The sequence below is a fragment of the Ostrea edulis genome, chromosome 2 (genome assembly GCF_947568905.1).
Source record: "Ostrea edulis chromosome 2, xbOstEdul1.1, whole genome shotgun sequence".
Lineage (NCBI taxonomy): Eukaryota > Metazoa > Mollusca > Bivalvia > Ostreida > Ostreidae > Ostrea > Ostrea edulis.
The window spans coordinates 55452894-55472966 of record NC_079165.1 but is presented as its reverse complement, the minus strand read 5'-3'; the positions used below and the strand labels follow the sequence as shown (position 1 = coordinate 55472966).

Genomic DNA, 20073 nt, shown 5'->3' with positions numbered 1-20073 from the left:
GATATCTTCAGCTTTTCATGACCTTAACGTCAATGTGTTCGGGACTGTACAACTGAGCGATACGAAGCTTGTACACCTCAACAATTGCGTGGTTGACACAATTCAGTGTCATTGTATCCAATGCCCAAAGAAACCCTCTTAAAAGTTGCTGTAAAATACAAAAATCATTCGAAAGTTTATATAAGAGAAATAAAACTTAAGACTTGCTAACCTCCCCCCGATGAAAAAATAAAACCATTCAAATATAAACTGCATTTTCTCATTATGCAAATATATACATACATACATCATGTCCCATGGGGATCCGGGTTAGAATAGGTCCTTAGTACCCCTTACTTGTCGTAAGAGGCGACTAAATGGGGCGGTCCTTCGGATGTGACCACAAAAACCAAGGTCCCGTGCCACAGCAGCTGTGGCACGATAAAGATCCCTCCCTGTTCAAAGGCCGTAAGCGCTGAACATAGGCCTAAATTTTGCAGCCCTTCACCGTCAGTGGTGACGCACATGAGTGAAATATTCTTGAGAGGGACGTTAAACAATATTCAATCAATCAATATACATACATCATATATTTATCTTGAATGGAGAAAAACAAAATTTTGACGGAATGCTCAATACTGCGAGTCTTGATATTATATTTGTGTATTTGTATATAGATCCATCTATATGTTGTGTATTGCTTTGAGTAAACCCCCTCCCCCAGACTGCATTTTATATCAGTAGAGAAAGATAGATGTAATTGTAAGTGATACATTGGATACATTTGTTCAACCCATTCCAATGATACCAAAATCCCTATTTTTTGTGTTTGTCAATATGTTTTCGAGAAATCACCCCCCTCTTTTTTTTTTTGAAAAACGATCTATGTGTAGACCTATAATCTATTTCAATCATTGTAAATTAAAAATACATATTGTAATATGAGTAACACGTATAGCAAATTATCTTTCAGACACCTTAATTATACCGTTTAAAAATGATTTTAATGAGCAACATATTTTTAATTTCTTCTAGGAAACATGCAAGTAAAAAGTGCCTTGCAGGAAATGTATATTAATCCCTATCTTAGCTACACAAACTGTTTTTGTTTTGTATTGTTTTTTCAAAGATGAAAGTGAAGTTGTGTTCCCCAAACAACGAAATATTTTTGTAAACATTGCAGATATAGTAGAACGCTGAACCGACCCCCTCCCCCCAAAATGCTCAAACATCAGATTAATTTTGCACCACTCTGTACCTCACGGATTTTCATGACATATTGTATGCGTTGTATGTATTTATAGATTATAGTGTGTTTTTATATTCGTGAATAAACATCGTATACTTTTTGACAAATAAATTGTTGTCTTTTAAAAATATAGAATTTTACACTCGCACTAAATACGTCACTGATGTACGTACGTACTTAGGTGAACGTTGTCGTCTGCTGTTACATGAAATATACCACATGTCGTTTTCCGTTTAATATCAAATGAATGTGAATGGTAAAAAAATAATGCTTGAATCTTCAAGGAATATATTGTTTATTAAAAGAATCATCCATCATTATATAAACTATTTAAATGTAGTTTACCTATTATGTAATATGAATTCTCACGAATCGTTAATTGGTGCTATTTATATCTGTTTACACTATAGCCATAACAACAAAAATGGCATCCGGTCTGTAAGATAGGCTTAAGGGGGCCGGATACAGTTATTTCTGCCCTAGAGATTTTTATTAAATTTGTATCATTGATGAGTTGTACTTTCGACATTTTATTAAGAAAATAAAAAATGATTTTGCCCGTACAGTATTGTGTAGTGGTCGTCTCAAAATATCAGCACCTTTACTATGGGACCTTATGGGATTTTCTCCGAAAATAAAGAACTTTTCATATTTTTCATATTTTTGACCTAGAGTTTTCAATCTTTTCAATGTATGTGAAAGTCTTAGACATATTTGACAATATAATGAAATAAAATTGACATGTCCCCATTTAGAAAGACCAAGGGACCATCTCAAAGTTCCTCCCTGTGACATTTTTGGCTCTCATAAAACACTATTAGGCAAATCAAAATTTTGAAGAAATCCCATAATTTTGTTTGTAACTTCCTCAATTCATAGGGACTTACCAAATCTATCAAAATAATCTATTGGGTGTGTATCATGATAGAAAATGAAATCTGAAGATTGATTAGGGAACGTTTCAAAGTTTTCATTTGAGAATCTACTTATTATATAGTTGTAACTTCTGCATATATCAACAATTATATATTAATGAATAAGTCATTTGTTTCATTGATTAGATAATTTCATGTTTAAACACCTTTAATTTTGTAATGACTGATAAAACAAGAATATTATGGTGTACATGTATACGGTTCAAAGGGACTATCTCAATGTTTGATTTCCTTTTCAGCCAACTTTTTTTCTTATATTATTCATCAACATTTAAGGCCAAATTTGTTGGATGAAAGCGCGTATCATTTTGTTTGCAATTTGCTCATTCCATAAGAACTTACTTATGCTCTTTTAAAATATATTTTGTATGGATCATGATGGAAAATAAATCTGGGGAATTGCTTAGGGAATATCTCATATTTTCTTCTGATAGTCTGAAATAGTTATACCCGTTACATGTAATAATGATTTTGTGTGCGTGATTTAGATGTTTCTTTGAATCTGGGATACTTGATAATTGTAATACATTACTAACTTCCATATGATCGGGAAAATAAATTAAATAGCTATATGCATGTTTGATATAGAATATAAAGAAATATCAGGAAATAGTTATAAATCTCAGAAAAGTTAAAAGAATCACAAGATTATATTCTCAAAACTTTACAAATATATTTTTCGATCTAATGCGTGAAGAACTACAACGCTACTTTATAAATGATACTATCAAAAGTTTAACCATTAGGCCTACCAATGGCTCCATGCATAATTCAACTATGGAAAAATATACATACCAAGGCCAGAGAACATAATTAAAATCATCAGGTCGTTAAGTTTACTATTCGGGGGGGGGGGGGGGGGGGGGGGGGGGGGGGGGGACTGCCATTATGTACCTCTATACTCGAAATCTCTATGAAGTGTATTGTTTTACCCAACAACATTTACAATATAGATGTGATCTGAAATATATAAATTACAGAATTTGTAATTGGAAAACGTGTGCACTATACCCATAGTCTGATTATATAGGAATGGGATATTTATTAGAGGATCTACCAACGAAACATAGGCCTACGGTGCACAATAAAACTGTTAAAACACTCCCTCCTCTTTCTCATCAGAACAGCAATCCTTATCATTTTAATAACGTACGTATACAATATTTCAAAATACGGATTGCATTATAATAAAAGTTACATTGACCTTTTGATAGAAAATAAATTATTTTAGTGAGAATGAGATGCTTAAATGAATACACAAAAAGTGAGTCACAATGCATGTTGAGTATGACCCAATGTGAGGTTAAAGTGTGACGTCAGCATTAATACTATAGTGTAGAATCTTTGTTGGTTTTTTTATGAGAAACAAGTGTTCTAGATTTGCGTCGAATTTTATTAGCTATTAATTTACTATCTTCGATATCGCTATTATTTTTCCATTTTGGATTTTTTTCCCTTGTAAACTAGAACAGAGCATACACTTAGGAAATTTATTTTGAACAATATATGCAATCTAAAATAACTGACATTGTGTTTAAACCATGTGTCATGTACATATCACTTCTTATTTTTTATTTTTATACATTTGTGTGTATTTTCATGCTGCCCCACAAGGGTCCTTGACGTTTGGAAATAAGATATGAACATGTAGGGGAAAATATACATGTATATACATGCGTATGATAACACATATTAAAATAAATGATCTAGTTGACTTTATCTTTGGACATAGCTGTCAACGTCAAACTTTTTTCTATAAAGAATTTCTTTTTGTAATATCCCCATGTGTTCAAACCACCGGGAGATATTGTCTGACGTCTGCTCTGGTCTTCTCAAGTTGTAAAACCACTTTTTAAACAAATTTTTCTTATTATCTTTAGAATTTACTATGTTTGAACATGAATCAACAGTCCTTTAGTTTTTTATTTAAAAAACATCGTATTTGTTAAAATATCTAGAGTTAACTTTTTACGACTTCATGAAAGTGAAACGATGAGCAACATCTGCGCAGAACGCGAAAATTCGAATTGTACTCGGCCTCGTTAAATTTATCCGGAATTTTATTATTATGATGATTTTAATAAATGTCAAACTGTTTAAATAAATGACCATATATTATTTGAAAATATATTTACTACCCAAATGATTCTCGTTTCCTCTACAACTGCCACGATCAACGCAAATTGTGTCACGATGGCGATTTTGTTAGCATCTTTCAACTAATATTTTAACCCCTCTTCCATCGTCGCCCGGGATGAAACTAAGAAGAAATGTAAGTTATGTAGTAAATTTTTAAACCATATAAAAATTGTTTCGGGCGACGAGGAAAGAGGTGTTCAATTTCACTGGTTTATCTATACAAAAACCATGAAAACACCACAAATAGGCTCAAAGCCCTTATTAATTTGATTATGTATTACGCATGTGCATAGATAAGTTGATTTCCATATGCTTTTGAGAGTTACTATGAGTTACTCTTTTAGAAATTTGACAGGAAAATATCTGCAACGCAAAATAATTTTCCTCCATAAAAGCCGGGCAGAATTTGGCCAAATCCATTACCTACTTCTTTGAAAAGAATTGGACTGGTAGTTATCAAGAAGAAGTTAAAAATGTTCAATTGTTAATGCACGATATATGAGGAAGGACGACAACCATGCAATTGCAATAGGTCACCTGAGTTTACTCAGGTGACCTAAAATTTAGTTATTGGGAATAAACTTTCTTGAAACATAATTTTTTGGGGTTAAGATTGAAAGTGCTCCAAACTACACCCCTCCTCCCCTTAATGTACTTACATGGTACAAAAACAATTATTGCTATGCTTAAGTACCTGTAGGAAAGTAAACATACCCTTGTACATGAAAAAATACAACTATAAAACACTCCACTTTGATCCACTTTAAATTGTAGGAAAATGTTAGATACCTGGGTCAGAACATTATTAAATGATAATGAAGTATATTGTACAGAATTTCAAGGCTATCCAATAAGCCATATAGGAGAAGTGTTCACAAGCTATTTTACAATTCCTCCACCCCTCTCAGTTCCACTATAACTTTAAGGATAACAATTGGATCCTCCTGTCCTGACAAAATACACATCTGCAAATGGCAATCAAGCATTCTGCAAAGTTTCAAGTTTATCGGATAAACCATATAGGAGAAGTGTTCACAAGCTATTTTACATCCTCCATCCCTTTTAGATCCACTATAACTTTTAGGAAAATAATTGGATTCTCACATCCTGACAATATGCACATCTACGTACAAATGGCAAAGAAGCATTGTACAATTAAAGCATCAAGTCTATCCGATAAGCCATACAGGATTTTGTAACAGACAGCCTGACAGAAAGTACAAAAACAACATTTTGTCTTCCCCTGGAAGAGGAGAGACATAATAAATACATCACCGTATCCATGTGAAAATAAGGTCTTGTGAATTACAAGTGCTCTACAGTTTTATTACTATTCTTCAGTTATCATGCAGTTGGACAATGACTGTATATGCATGGTAGAAAGGCAAAACCAACCCACATAAGAAGTTTGATGCTAGACTACCCCATGACCCTGGACCTCTCAACATGAAAGTCCATACAGAACATATCTATTGGCCATGACCAACCCACCTATATCATTTAATGATCATTGGACAAAAGAGTTTGGGTAACAAAATCTTTACAGATCAACTCACACATGCAAAACAATATGTATGCCCCTCTTCTTCAAAGGGTGACATTATCACATAGCAATTACTGACTTTTGCTGAGATTAATATAACAAATCCTTATATTAGCCAAAAAAAGTTATATATCATTTTTAGAGCCCGGAAACCATATTGCTACTTCAATGTCTAGAGCGCTTGACCTTTGACCTTTTGACCCCAAAATTGATAGGGAACATCTTCATCCCATGGGTAGTCCATATATATGATATGGTGACGGTAGGTGGAAAGGATCATGCTTTAGAGCCCGGAAACCATTGCGTCAACAGACGGACGGACGGGCGGACAGACAGACGGACAACCCGATTCCAGTATACCCCCCCCCCCACAACTTGTTGCGGGGGGTATAATTAATAAAACTAATAGATGCTTCCCAAAAATTATTAATCTCAAGCAGATGGCAAAATGCCACAGGGGCATTCCCCCTTAAGGTGAATATCAATTCAACAATGCAATGTTTTGGCATGTTCCAAAGCAGAATCACCAACATGAAAATGACAATTTCTGAAATTTTTTGTATAGATGTCATAATTCTAAAAGGATATACTCCATTTGAATGAGCAGAGTGATATCATCCCTTACTTTGGATCTTATCAATCATACTCAGAGAGGCTTTTTGTGTCAAGTTATGAACATATTTGTTATAAAGATAAAAACATCAGATATTGATTTCTCCCATGAACTTGACTTCATGCAACTACCTGAGACTCTTTCAGGGTCATAACACACCCTCATATTAAATCAGTTGAACCTTAGTGTCAAGTAAGAGCATCTAATGTTGCTTCCAAGTAGTACAAACATTTTAAACTTTTCCCTAGTGACAATGACCTTGTCCATATGACCTTGAGTTAGGGTCATTACACACTCTCAGGTCATGATAAATTTTTTGTCTAGTATGGACATCATTACAAAGTTTTCATAGCCCAGACATTCCCAGGGTGATTCCTTTCAGGAGTGGAATTGAAATTGTAACATTGGAAGGGAAAGTGGGATTTTTTAATAGGACCTGCAATGTACCTTTCTTTCATGTCAAGCAAACTTTAGCAAAATGAAACTCTTGATTACGTATACATGCAATGAATTAGCTAAATTCACAGAAGTCCTAATGACTTGTAAAAGAAAAACATGGAGATTAAACAGCAGTGGCACTTACTTGATGTAGTATGACTTGTCATGTTTGTCTATTGCACACTCCCATCCGTAGGGCTGCCCTACTGTCCCCGGGTCCCAGTGTTCTAGAGGGGGGATCCATGAGGAGACCTGACTGGCATGACTGAAAATACAGGAGCAAGGATTTTGTTAAATATTACGTTATAATGAAAAATTATACTGTATCTTCCATTACAGTACTAATATACTTTATGGATAACATTTACATTCCAATATGATTTTGCATTGAAACCTTCAAAAACTTGTGTGTAATGTGCTAAATGAAAATCACACTGACCAATGCTAAACTAAACAAGAATGATGACATGATTCACAATGCAAGTTGAAGAAAGCAGCCAGGTAAGCACAACTATTCTATGGCTGTTACAACTTGTTGACAGATAGGTCTAGAAAATTGGACATTGCAATATTTTCAAAAACTCACATGACAGTATTACAGCTAAAGTAAATACAAGTGTTGTTATTTATTTTATTTAGTTTTTCAAAACACCAATTGTGCTGACAACACAGAAATTTCCAATTAGCGCATTATTCAATTTGTCTGCACATTGTTGTGCATCATCAGTACATTAAATGTAAATAAATAATTTAATACTTTTAAAAATGATATTGATAACAAGAGGCCCATAGGCCACATCGCTCACCCGAGTCACCTTGGCCCTGCCATTGTGTAGCTGTTGTGATTTTTAAAAGATTTTGTTATCAATCTTTATTCCCATGAAAACTTTTGACCCTATATTGTGGCTCTCAACCTAGCCCTAAAGGATAAAAAAAGAAAACTTAAAATGAATTCACATAAGTTTGTTTTAAAATGGCACCTGTGTTCTACGAATATGTGAAAAGTTAACAGACTTCGATTCAGGGGAGCTAAAAGTAGTGTGAAATAAACAACAGTTATGATATATCATTTGCATTCATTTGATGAATTACAATATTGCACTTCTGAAACTGTAAAAAATTGATGGATTGCTATATTTGTATAAAATCCATGTCCCCCTTACATCCTTATATCTTCGTGGAACAAATGAGTAACAATATATACTGTTCGAAAGTATATTAACAATCAGAATCGAAATAAAAATTTACAGCATCAACAAGCTGACAACAGATTTGTATTAAACAAATATAGATTTAATACTACCCAAGAAGAAACACAATTCTAAATTTTACTTCTAACATATTTTTCAACATGTTAACCATGCATTTGAATTGGGAACCCGGTGTGAATCTTTGTGGTGATACTTAGAATTTAGCTGTATAACTCGGTGTGAATCTTTGTGGTTTGGAATATGATAGAATTAATGTTCACTTAGAATTTAGCTGTGTATCATCCATCATTTTTGATCAATTTCCTGTAAAAAAGATTTTTTGCTGCTCCATTTCATTTACTTCCAATCTTCTTTAGGAGCTTTCATTTTCCAATAAGTTGATTAATGTCTCCTAATCCTTTTGCGAGTTAATCAATGCATGCAACAAGGACTGTCATATGGGAGGCTGTATGTAACACAAAAAATGTAAGATCATTTCTACGCATGACAAAAATAGAATTTAGCTGATTCTGTGGTGGTAGCCCTATCTAACAACCATTAACACCAATACACTTTATCTCAGGATTAGCAAAACATAAACACTGGGGTTACACCCCCCTCCCCCCAAAAGGCTTTCTCAGAGAAAACCCCACCAATAATAACTTATTGGCAATTTCAGTGCTTATCTCCTTCTCTATCATGACTTGTTAGATAGAAAATCAACAGAAATCAGTGCTCTATCAAGCAGTGAAGGATTCAAGAAAGATAGAAAATCAACAGAAATCAGTGCTCTATCAAGCAGTGATAGGATTCAAGAAATACTGAGGAATCGTCACTGTTGATCGAGTTGTTTATATCTGGGGGAAAAATTCTTTAATTCAATAATTATTACAAATTATATATACACTGTAAATACAAGCAGTGTCACATCATAAAATACAAGCAGTGTCACATCATAATTGTGTAATCAATTATGATCAAATCAGTCCTGCACAACAGAGAACGTTTTTAATATTGTGTCAATTTTCTGTGAAATTTCCCATGAGTTTCAACTAACCTGAGTTAGCATAAATTATGTCCCACAAACCTGAGTAAAATTTTGGTTACCTATGAACAGTGACCTCCATGAACAATATTCCACAGTGCCTTAAATTACAATACATGCAGTTATACAAAAACAGTTTTTTCTCTCTAAGGGTAAATTACATGTATTTGGTACATTGTAATTTCTAAATGCTACATTGTTTTTTCCAAAAATAATTTGATTACCAGCTAGATAATGATTGTGAAAATGTTTGATATCTTAATGAGCAGTATGGCCTTATTTTAACCCCATTCACAGACTTTCTAGGGAGTAGCCCATGTTTATACATATAAATACAATGAAAATTGAATGTCTTTCTGTAAATAAAATATCTCCAGTTGTTGTATGTGGTCATGCACATCATGAATGATTCTTTTATCACATTTAATCATCACATACTTTTATGTGTGTGTGTGTTTGTGTGTGTCCCTATATAGTCACCTTAAAGCTAACATAGTTTTGCATATGAAATTGTAAAATATTCCAGGCCATTTGTAGCCTCTGGTTTATAGTTACCTTAATTAAAAAAATAAAGAATAAAGAAAACATTTGAATAAAACTTCAATGTACATAAGGTACTTCAAAATAACTATTAGGATATAATTAAAAACTTTGAAATAAAACTTACATTTTTTCACTAGGATATGCCTTTACATGATCAGTAGACATGCAGCTGCAATGTTGCAACAATCCTTTCCCTGAAACAGGCTTATTTCCCATTTTTTTGATATTGCATATATCTTTAATCAGTTCCTTCTTCACAAAACATTTTGACTGAGCTATTCAATAAGAGAGCACAGATATTGATAGGCAGTCTTATACTGAGACCTCCCCTGCAGAAGTTCGCATTGGGTAATGTATGTACATGTAATTAGCAGATTCTGAGACAGATGTAATAAAAAGATTCCAGCATCATTGTAGGTGATAATTAATCTAATTGAACAATGCTAATAACTCCCCACTGATCTTGCCATGCAGTATTCATACATTTTTACTAATGCTTAAATTTACTAAAAATATTATTACAAATACATCAGAGTACTAGGCATATCTTTTACTAAAAGGATATTAATCTTTTCTATTAAAAGAGTGTTTTAACAAAAAGATATTATCTATATTGCATCAGAGTTGTACTTCTCTTTAAATAAGAAAGATCTCTCTTCATATAAGAGATAATACTCTTTTGTCATAAAGATATTCCTAATATCTTTCAACAGTAAAGGGTACATGTGCTCCAATTTTATGTTAGATTTAAAGAAAGATATCAATACTACAATATTCTGTGAGTAAAATGAAACAAAAAACTCTTATCAAATATATATACAAACAAGATACCCTCAGGCCTTAATGGTCACCTAAGCATTACTTAAAACTATCACTATAAATATAGTACCAAGGGCCATGAAATTAAGAAAAAAAAATTCTGTTTTGCATAATTTAAGTTAAATTCTAATACTAGTATTCAAGAACAGCTAAAATACAATCGTAAAACAAGATGTGTTCTTAAAACTTAAATGCCCCAAAAATGCCTATACTGATGAAAGACTTTACAAAATATATGTAACATTAACACGATCAATATAACTAATGTGGAATCAAAATCCCAAGGGGTTGTGAAATTCACAAATTTGATACATTTTTTTTTGGCTTTGCTAATGAAAGACTTTACACGATATATGTAACATTAACACAATGTGACTAATTTGGACCCATCATATAGTCCAACCCATTCACAAATTTGATACATCTTTTTCTGCTTTTCCTAAATATGCAGTTACTTTTTATACTAGCTGTATCTGTAAACTAAAAAAGTCTTCCAAATGATAAAGAAAATAATCACTATAATAATTTTGGCCCCACCCAAGAACCAAAACCTGGGCTTACCCACTGGGATCATGAAATTTACTTATAACTCTCCATTACCTTGGAGGAAATAAAGAATATCTTATCTTATACACTATATATATGTCAAGTTTGGCCCCAACCTGGAGGCTGAACCTCTACCCAAGAGATCATGAAATTTACAATTGATAGAGGCCTTCCAGCTAGTGATCTACATTGCTATGCATTTAGTTTTTCTAACAGATGTACAGTTGTAGAGTTCTAAAGAAGATTTTTGAAAATTGGTAAATTTTTGCCCCACCCCTTAGGCCCCAGGGATGTAGCTAGGAGTCCTATAATTTACAATTCATGTCTTCTCTATCCTAAAGATGCTAACTCATACCTTTGAAAAGGATTAGAATGGTAGTTATAAAGAAAATGTTGAATTGTTAACGCATTTAATCACTGACCATTTTGATACCAAAACCCCGAACCCCTGGGATTATCAAATTTACAATTCTAGTAAAGGGCTACCTGCTCATTTCAAATATCCATTTAGTTTTAATTGAGTATGAATAGCATTAAAGAAGATGTTTTTAAAATGTTTCACACATAAACACTATATACCAAGTTTGGCCCCACCCTGGAGTCAGAACTTCTACCCAAGGGATCATGAAATTTTCAATTTTGATAGACGTCTTTCTGATCTACATCGCTATGTATATATCTAGTTTTTCTTAACAGATGTTCAGTTGTAGAGAAGAAATTTTTTGCCCTACCCCAGGGATGAAGGCTGAGTACTAGAATTTACAACTTATGTCACCCTTGTTCCAAAGATGCTTCAAACCAAATTTGAAAAGAATTCAATAGAATTAAATTGTTAACACATGACGGACACTGACCAATTGCAATAGGTCACCTAAGTTTACAAAACATGCAATGATGTTGCAAATTGACACAGAGATGATAACTAAATTCCAAAGTTAGGGGGGGGGGGGTGTCTCTGTGGACAGCCAAAAAATTAACTCCCATCATTCCTTTTATGCACTGACCAGTATGTCAGGTAATGTGCATGCAAAAGTAATTATTCATAGATTTAACAGTACTTCATCCTGCCAACATTTGTATAATATAACTTTCAAATCTAGAATCTGGACTTATAATATTGTAGCATTGTACATTAGTCTTAGGCTGACTTCTCCTTAATAAGTAGGTGAACAGAATTGTCTCTCTTGAGGGTGTTGAAACTTGATTCTCTATATTGATATCTATCTACATGTACCTATTTATCTACATGTGTACACAACTTAAGATGAACATTAAGAAAATAATTGCACTATCAGTTAACGTGGCTGAGTGTGCATGACTTAGTGTAGTTTTCTATTTTCATGCAGTCATTCAGGTGCAATATTATAACTTAATTCTTAATTTTCCCTGTTTATATGTGAACAATGCATGAAGTAAAAAAAGAAACATATGACTCGCTTGCATATCGAGACAGTTGTGCGTATTTTATCAAGAATTTATTGACAGAATATCAAAAGAAACATATCAGCAATCTAAACAGGATTTCTTTACAAATTAATTCTTCTACATGAATATATACCACAATATGCCAAATTTAGAGGGATGGGCTGATGATTTAAAAAATTTAACTTTGATATAATCCTAGTGGATAAAGCCTGACTGACTGTCAATTTTTAAAAATTTTACCATTTGCTATTAAAAATGGTGACTTTTCACAATAAATTTCATATATAAGAGGGAAAAAAATAGAAATCTCTAGGGCAGAAATACAAAAAATATGGGGGAAAAAATTTGGAAAAAATTGTGCATTTCCAACAAATTCCTATAGGATCCAATGTAAAAATTGATAACTTTTGAAATGACCCCTATGAAATCCGGAAGGTGTTTTTTTTTTTTTTATCTTAAATTTAAATAATTGATATGGTAGTAAAAATTCAAACAAGAAATTTCATCAAAATATCTAGGGTAGAAATAATTTAAGACTTCGGCCGGCCTCCTTAATCATGTTAATTCATATGCAAATTTTAACAAAATTAATAACATTGGACTAGCTATTTTAAACGACCATACATACGGTAAATACAAAACTAGCTAAAACACGTTAGGATAAGCAATTGTCCTTCTGAGATTGATGATCGATGGTACTGGTACTGTCCAACTACAAGAGGTTGTGCAGCAGCATATTTAAAAAAAATGAAGATGTCAAGTCAAGGTGAATGGAATGGTTAAAGCCACCAAAAGGACTCATAATAGCCAAGTTCTAGGGCAGCTATTGTTCCACATGATGCTTTTTTCTAATTCTTACATTCATAGGCAAACATATTAATGTATACAAAAATGAAAATATTAAATCAGCTTCAGTAAAAATATTTTTTATTATAATGTAGTTTTGTTCACTTGCAAATCAATGAAGTAAAGTAAATACATGCCATTGTCATTATGTGGTAGGCTATATTGATTTTGTGTATTTCATACAGTGCTTCCTGTCCTGTAGATGGGATGGTAGATAACTCTCCGACAGACAGAGATGTCAAGTCCAGTGTACATTATCTTTCTTATCAACCAAGCTTTTCCATGTTATCACAGCTTTTTATGACAAGATGAAGTCACCCTGTGTTCTCCCTTGGGCCAGAAATATGTTATCTTGACTTGGGATCATTTAGACTTTGTGCGGTGTCCCTCAAACAAAAACAATACCTTACATGGGACTTCAAAGAGGGTTTGTGTTGACTTGCTCTGCTTATAGACGACCCTGTAATAACTCTATAATTCATACCTGCTTCATACCCGTTCTTTCATGTGTAAGTTAGGTACAATGTGCCCTATAGTGAGGTTGATAGAATATAATAAAGTGTTCTTAATAAATGTATAGGGATCTAATTATGTGTACAATATACCCAGTAATCCCTTGTCTGTGTGTCAGACCATCGGTTACCAAGGAATGTTTTGAAAGGTCAATAAAGCAGTGCAAATGTTGAAAATAAAAATTTTCATTATCTTCACAAATTCCAGTAATGAAGAGCAATAACTTTGATGAAAATTTGAGTCGATAGGGGATTTTCGAGTTCATCCATGTCGATGTTTATTCTGTATTTTTGTCACTATTGCGTCATTTTTTAAGGCATAGTCCTTTCCGGTTTATCGTCGTTAACAGGAATAAAAGTATATCGCCTAATAAAATGGACTTTGATTCTATGCAAGTACTGAATTGAGAAAATATTTGCAACTGAGGGGTGTTTCTTGTGCCTTTTACTGTCAAGTAACCTACAAAGGCTTGTTAAAGATTAATTACGATTGATCCTTTCTAAAAGTGTTGATGTAGCTAGTCTATACATACAAAAATTTTGATCTCTGAATTGCAGATCGGTAATTAAAAGGAAAAATGATAAAATGATTGAATTGTTCATAATGATCAAAACGAAAAACTGGTCAATAAATCGGAAAGTCATACCAGCTATTGAAAGTTATGATGTCATGATTTATCTTTACAAATATTGTCAATGGAATGAACGACGACTTTGGCATTACAGATCTGTCAATAGATATATTTCGAAGACACATGGAATACGCAAGTTCCGAGTCACCCAAAAGTTATTTCCCTTTGTAGAACTCTTTCGTATTTTATGACGTATGGTGGGTACACAATGTATACATTATATCGTAGACTGGCATTGTACATAACGATTATGTACGATTAATGTAATAAAAGCGTAACTTTTGTTTATATCAATCACTGGTATGCATATTCTGGCCATATCAAGCATTATTTGTTTGAATAAGATAATAAAATTGGCTATTGAATCATTATTCGTTTCCTCTTCTACATGAGTGACGCTTTCATCAAAGAAAGATGGCAATTAACAATATTTGTTTGAGCCGTTTTGTTATCCAATACTCATAAACTCACTAAAGTTGCCTTTTCCCTGAGATAGGATCATCAATGGCGGGTCTCAGAAACTCTAGATATCATCTTTTAAGAAATAATACAACGATAGTAATTAGCAAATGTACCCACTGTCATCATATTTTACATCATAATTTATGGAAGAGTTGAACAAAGGGAAATAACTCTTGGGGAACTCGGAACTTCCATATTAGGGGTGGATGTAGGGCTCAGGTCCCCTTTTTTTTAACAACCACCATTTTCTGTTATTTATATATGCAAATACAGATATATTTGGTGAGCTGAGTGAGTGACTCCCCCCTTTTTTAATGGTAGAAGTAAACGGTAAGAATGTAAGGTCAAAGCTGTGAATAAATTCCATGTACCCACCCCATCCTATGATTTCAGAAATCCAAGTTTAGAAAAAATGTTCTTTGAGGCAATATATATGATGGTATATTCTACTAACAACAACACCTCCCCCCATACACACACAAATTGAGAAATTGAAGGTTGTGAGAAAAAAAACCCACCCCATTTATTGAGTCTTAATGTCATCACAAAACTTTCCCCCATGTATCAAGATTTTGAAAATCGGTCAAAAGAACATGTTGGTTTTTGTTTTTATTTGTTTAATTTGCTTGGCAAGAATTTTAGACAATATATTGTGAAGATATTTTCTTCTCAGTCTCAAAGAACATGTTGGTTTTTGTTTTTATTTGTTTAATTTGCTTGGCAAGAATTTTAGACAATATATTGTGAAGATATTTTCTTCTCAGTCTAACCCCCCCCCCTTCTAAAAAAAATGATGTTACATGCCTATAATTTCACCCTCTTCCAGTTATCCGCATTACATCCTTCTGCCACAAACCAACAACACTAGCTCTCAATTTTGGCATTATCCATGCAGTAAGTAAATAAATGAACAAAGCTGTCTGATTCTTAGCTAGACTGGAAGTAAGCATACCTAAAAAAAATTGCCAATTTCATGTGACTTAAGTAGATTCTAAAACACAAAATACCCATGGAATGGAAAAACTCAAAAATTAATCTCCTATTCTACAAACTTTTGCTGAGTAATCTAAAGAATAATTCACAAGTTTTTAGAAAATAATAAGGTTACTAACAGCAAAACCAACTGGGATAAAAATCATAATAGTACGCAAATTTCTACTAATACCGATAATGCAACATATGTATTATCTATTTCAAAGCAATCTCTATCCACTCAACATAACTTCATAATTTAACATTTTCGTAATTTTCCATAACACTCAATACCTCTGCACTTAAAAATTAAATGGTTTTCCATTAACAAAATTCCAATAGCAAGATCATCTGAATGTTTTGGCAATATCAACATTATATCATATTATGCACTACTTCACACAATATGTTACTATCCTGAATGAAAAATGAAAATGTGTAATGCACCATTGACTCGAGAAGAACTTATTGCAATACTAAACATATGACCTTTGAAGAAAATCTATCCATTACAGAAAACATATGATCAGAACAAAATATATCACCAGTCAGTCACCAAGCCTTATAGAATCTAATTCGCTGAGAGAAAGAGGATTCCATTGAAAATTTACCTTTCACTGGATGATTTGGATTTTTTCTTTGTAAACATCCTAACCACGATTCGATGCATTGGGCCACCACAAATAAGATTTTGCGACTGAATCCGAAGTAGCCTCATGGGAAGACACAGTTGATAGAGAGACCTGCACTATTACTGAACTAAAGTTTTGTGTTTGGGATTGTTTGTGTTTTTCTGGGCATGAGAAAGTTACTATGATGGCCTGTTACTTAAGTGAAATGTACCTGTAATACCTCGCTATACTCAAGATTCAATGATTTGTTGATGCATGCAAGTGTGGGTGGGGTGCAATCCCAAGGCTTATCTTGTGGTGAAATTATAAATATCATATCTTTGACTCCAACCACACAAAATTTGTCACATTTAAACAAGCATCCACGACATTTACTACTGCTACACTATACCATGCAAAATTTCTAATAATTAGTTTAGTAAAGTATATAAATTTTAAAAGTTTCACAAGTGAAATCCAATCCTCAATTATGTCTTGTACATGAATTATGAATAACTTAGAACACCATTACATTCTTAAATTTCTGTCATTTAAACTTAGGTCTACATTCAATACAAACTATCCTACTGTCCCATTTCAAACATGTTTTGATGTGCCCTGTTCTACCACTTAAAATTCACTTAAGCCTAACATGAGCGAGTATGTCTGGCAGGCATTTTTCATTGTTACTGTTCGGCCTAGCTTCTTCATCTCATTTAGGGTGAGATGAAGGCTTTGGCATTTTATTTGCCTGTAATACATTTGTCTCAATGAAAAGTTTGATCAAATGTCCACATCTAGCATATTCTTCAAGGTCTGTTGCTTATAAGTATTCATTTACAACATTGAATAGCTAAGTATTAGTTTCCATTTTCTTTCAAATAAATATCAATTCTTACACTACTAAATACATGTTGTCTAAATCAATACAGAAAATCACATTAGCATAAAACACTGAATGCAAACCCAATGTCAGATCGCATCACTTCAGAAGGCTCTATGTTAATTACCTTAATTCTACTATTTGATTAGAAATCCAATGCTGCTGACTTACAGTGGTATGTACTATGTAGATGTGTTCTGAGGAAATATTATAGCTAGCTATAGCCTGCAGTGTCTCTAATTATTGAAGACACAGAACTGAATAGTAACATTTGCATTTACCAAATTCAATGTTTTATCAGCTAGTTATAGACCTTTACTGTTTCAAAGTACTGTATCATTTGATAAAAGCACTGACCTAAAAACCTAAACAAATATAAGGAAAAAATGAATGTCTAAATTGTTTGGGGGGGGGGGGGGGGGGGGGGGGGGGGGGGGGGGGGGGGGGGGGGGGGGGGGGGGGGGGGGCACTCGCTAGGTATAAAAACAGAGGAAACATGAGGCATTTCCTGTATCACTCAGGTTTTTGTTGATTATACAATTAAATTACCTTAATTATGCTTCCATTTCAGATTCCCATAGACATCAATTTGTTGAATAATATCATCTAATTATAAGATAATAATAATTCTGTGCTTTTCAATCCATTGATCATATCCATCATCCTAGGAAAAATAAGTTTACCTGAATGTGCCTTATAACATGTATAAGAAGAATAAAACATTTGATTTCTCCAATAATTAAGGGACCTAAAATAAATTGTGAATTTCAAAATTTATATGATTGATTATACAAAGTTCATTTCCACACAAACTAAACTCTTCTGGGGATTATGGGATAGGAAATTCCTAGGAACTACAAATTTAACAACAGGCCTAAGTTTCAGTATATATAGGCATGATGCGTTACTATGCAGTGTATAAGTACATTAATACGGACATATAGACACAGATTTGGCTGCTTTATTTGCATGTACAAGAATATAAAGATATTTAAAAAAAATCTACTAGAAAGTCACTATTGTTTGATCAGGCATCTGGTGAAATATAAAGCTTTTCCAAAACCAGTGGAGAGAAGGCATATAATATGTCTTGTCTTTCCAGAAATGCTTCTATGGCACCATACTGTTCTTTCTTAAAATTGAATTCAATTCTTGATAATTTTTTTTGCTCTCTTGAGTTGCTCATTGATGCCTATATATTCCTAAGTGAAGGAGAGTGAAAGTTTAAAAAATTTTGGCATTGATTTGATATTGAGTTTCTCTATTTTCTGGCTTTTTAAATTGTTTTATATCTTAAAACAATATTCATATTAATACGTGAAAGTGTTCAATCTTCAGTCTGTACTACTTCTTTAGTGTTATTTGCCCACATGAGAATTGCGGACTCACAATATGCTAACCGTCATCTGGGACAGGTCTCTATACAAATTAAATATGTCGATCCTTAATGGGGGAGTTTGTGATTATCATTTTTTGGTCACTCAATGAAAACTAGCATCCCTATACTCACTTTCAACTATCTTGCACAAGATATGAATGTAAAGAAAGGGTGACTTCTAACAACTGCTGAATCATAGTAACACTGAACCCAATCTAAAGATGATTGATCAGGTTTTGTTTGGTAATTAAGTTCTACTTCTGTATGTTCTGGTTTCAATCCTTTAAATTATTTCATCATATGATAAACAGCAAGTCCTTAAAGCTGGGCATCCCCTGCAATCAGTAAATGCAAGATTTTTTCCACAAAGTTCCATAGTGACCTTGACCTTTGGACCCCCAAATCAATAGAGTTCTTTTCTTGATAGCAAAAAAAGTGGTCTATAATAGAGTGTCTATAACCTTTATCTATGAAGTCCCATAGTGACCTTGACCTTTGGACCCCAAAATCAATAGGGTTCTTAAAAATCTCTGTTAATAACAAAGCTGCATGTGAAGTATCAAATCAATCCGAGCAAAAAAGAGTGTCTACAAGCTCCGCATGCAGTTAGATAAATTACCCCCCCCCCCCCACACACACAAATGGTCCCATTACTATATCCCCACTCCCAATAAATTGTGAGGGGATGAAAACGTGTGTCTCTTATCACTTTTAACTAGGATGATTGATTAAATATTGTTTAACATCCCTCTCGAGAATCTTTCACTCATATGGAGACGTCACCACTGCCAGTGATGGGCTGCAAAATTTAGGCCTATGCTCAGCGCTTACGGCCTTTGAGCAGGGAGGGATCTCTATCGTGCCACACATGCTGTGACACGGGACCTCGGTTTTTGCGGTCTCATCCGAAGGACCGACCCATTTAGTCGCCTCTTACGACAAGCAAGGGGTTACTGAGGACCTATTATAACCCGGATCTTGTGTCGTATCCGTTATCATTCGTAAGCTCTAGCTAGTAGCCAATTTCGAAGTTTTAGATTATTCAATTGTATAATCCACAATGCTTTTGCTACCCCTGAAGTAAAAGCTCAAAGCATCATATTGACCTCGATAACAATTAATATATATATAAAATATGCCGATGAATTGTGCTAACCACATTTGAGTACAAGTGCGGCTTACGGTTGACCTTGTGAATTCAAATCTGACTTGCTATCATAAATCTCATACAAAACACTCTTGACTTTGTTGATCAGCTCACCAAACAATAATGAAAATTCTGAAAATACAGGTCCAACATGTACTGAAGTTAA

At 33.5% G+C, this 20073-nt stretch overlaps 1 protein-coding gene across 15 annotated transcripts in view; it reads right to left on the bottom strand.

Annotated features, from left to right (window-relative positions):
- Positions 1–20073, bottom strand: part of LOC125678112 (uncharacterized) — an 83197-nt gene that overhangs the window by 47635 nt on the left and 15489 nt on the right. For 6 of the 15 annotated variants that reach the window (XM_048916258.2, XM_048916257.2, XM_048916260.2 and 3 more), the window contains exons 1-2: positions 16500–16654; positions 7042–7161 (exon numbers count right to left, since the gene is read on the bottom strand). In XM_048916258.2, the coding sequence (XP_048772215.2) occupies positions 7042–7161; positions 16500–16606 (227 nt within the window). In that variant the 5' untranslated portion in view covers positions 16607–16654. Of the gene's footprint in view, positions 1–7041; positions 7162–16499; positions 16763–20073 lie in introns of those variants that run through there. The other 9 variants (XM_056154477.1, XM_048916254.2, XM_056154481.1 and 6 more) reach the window with 3 other exon arrangements.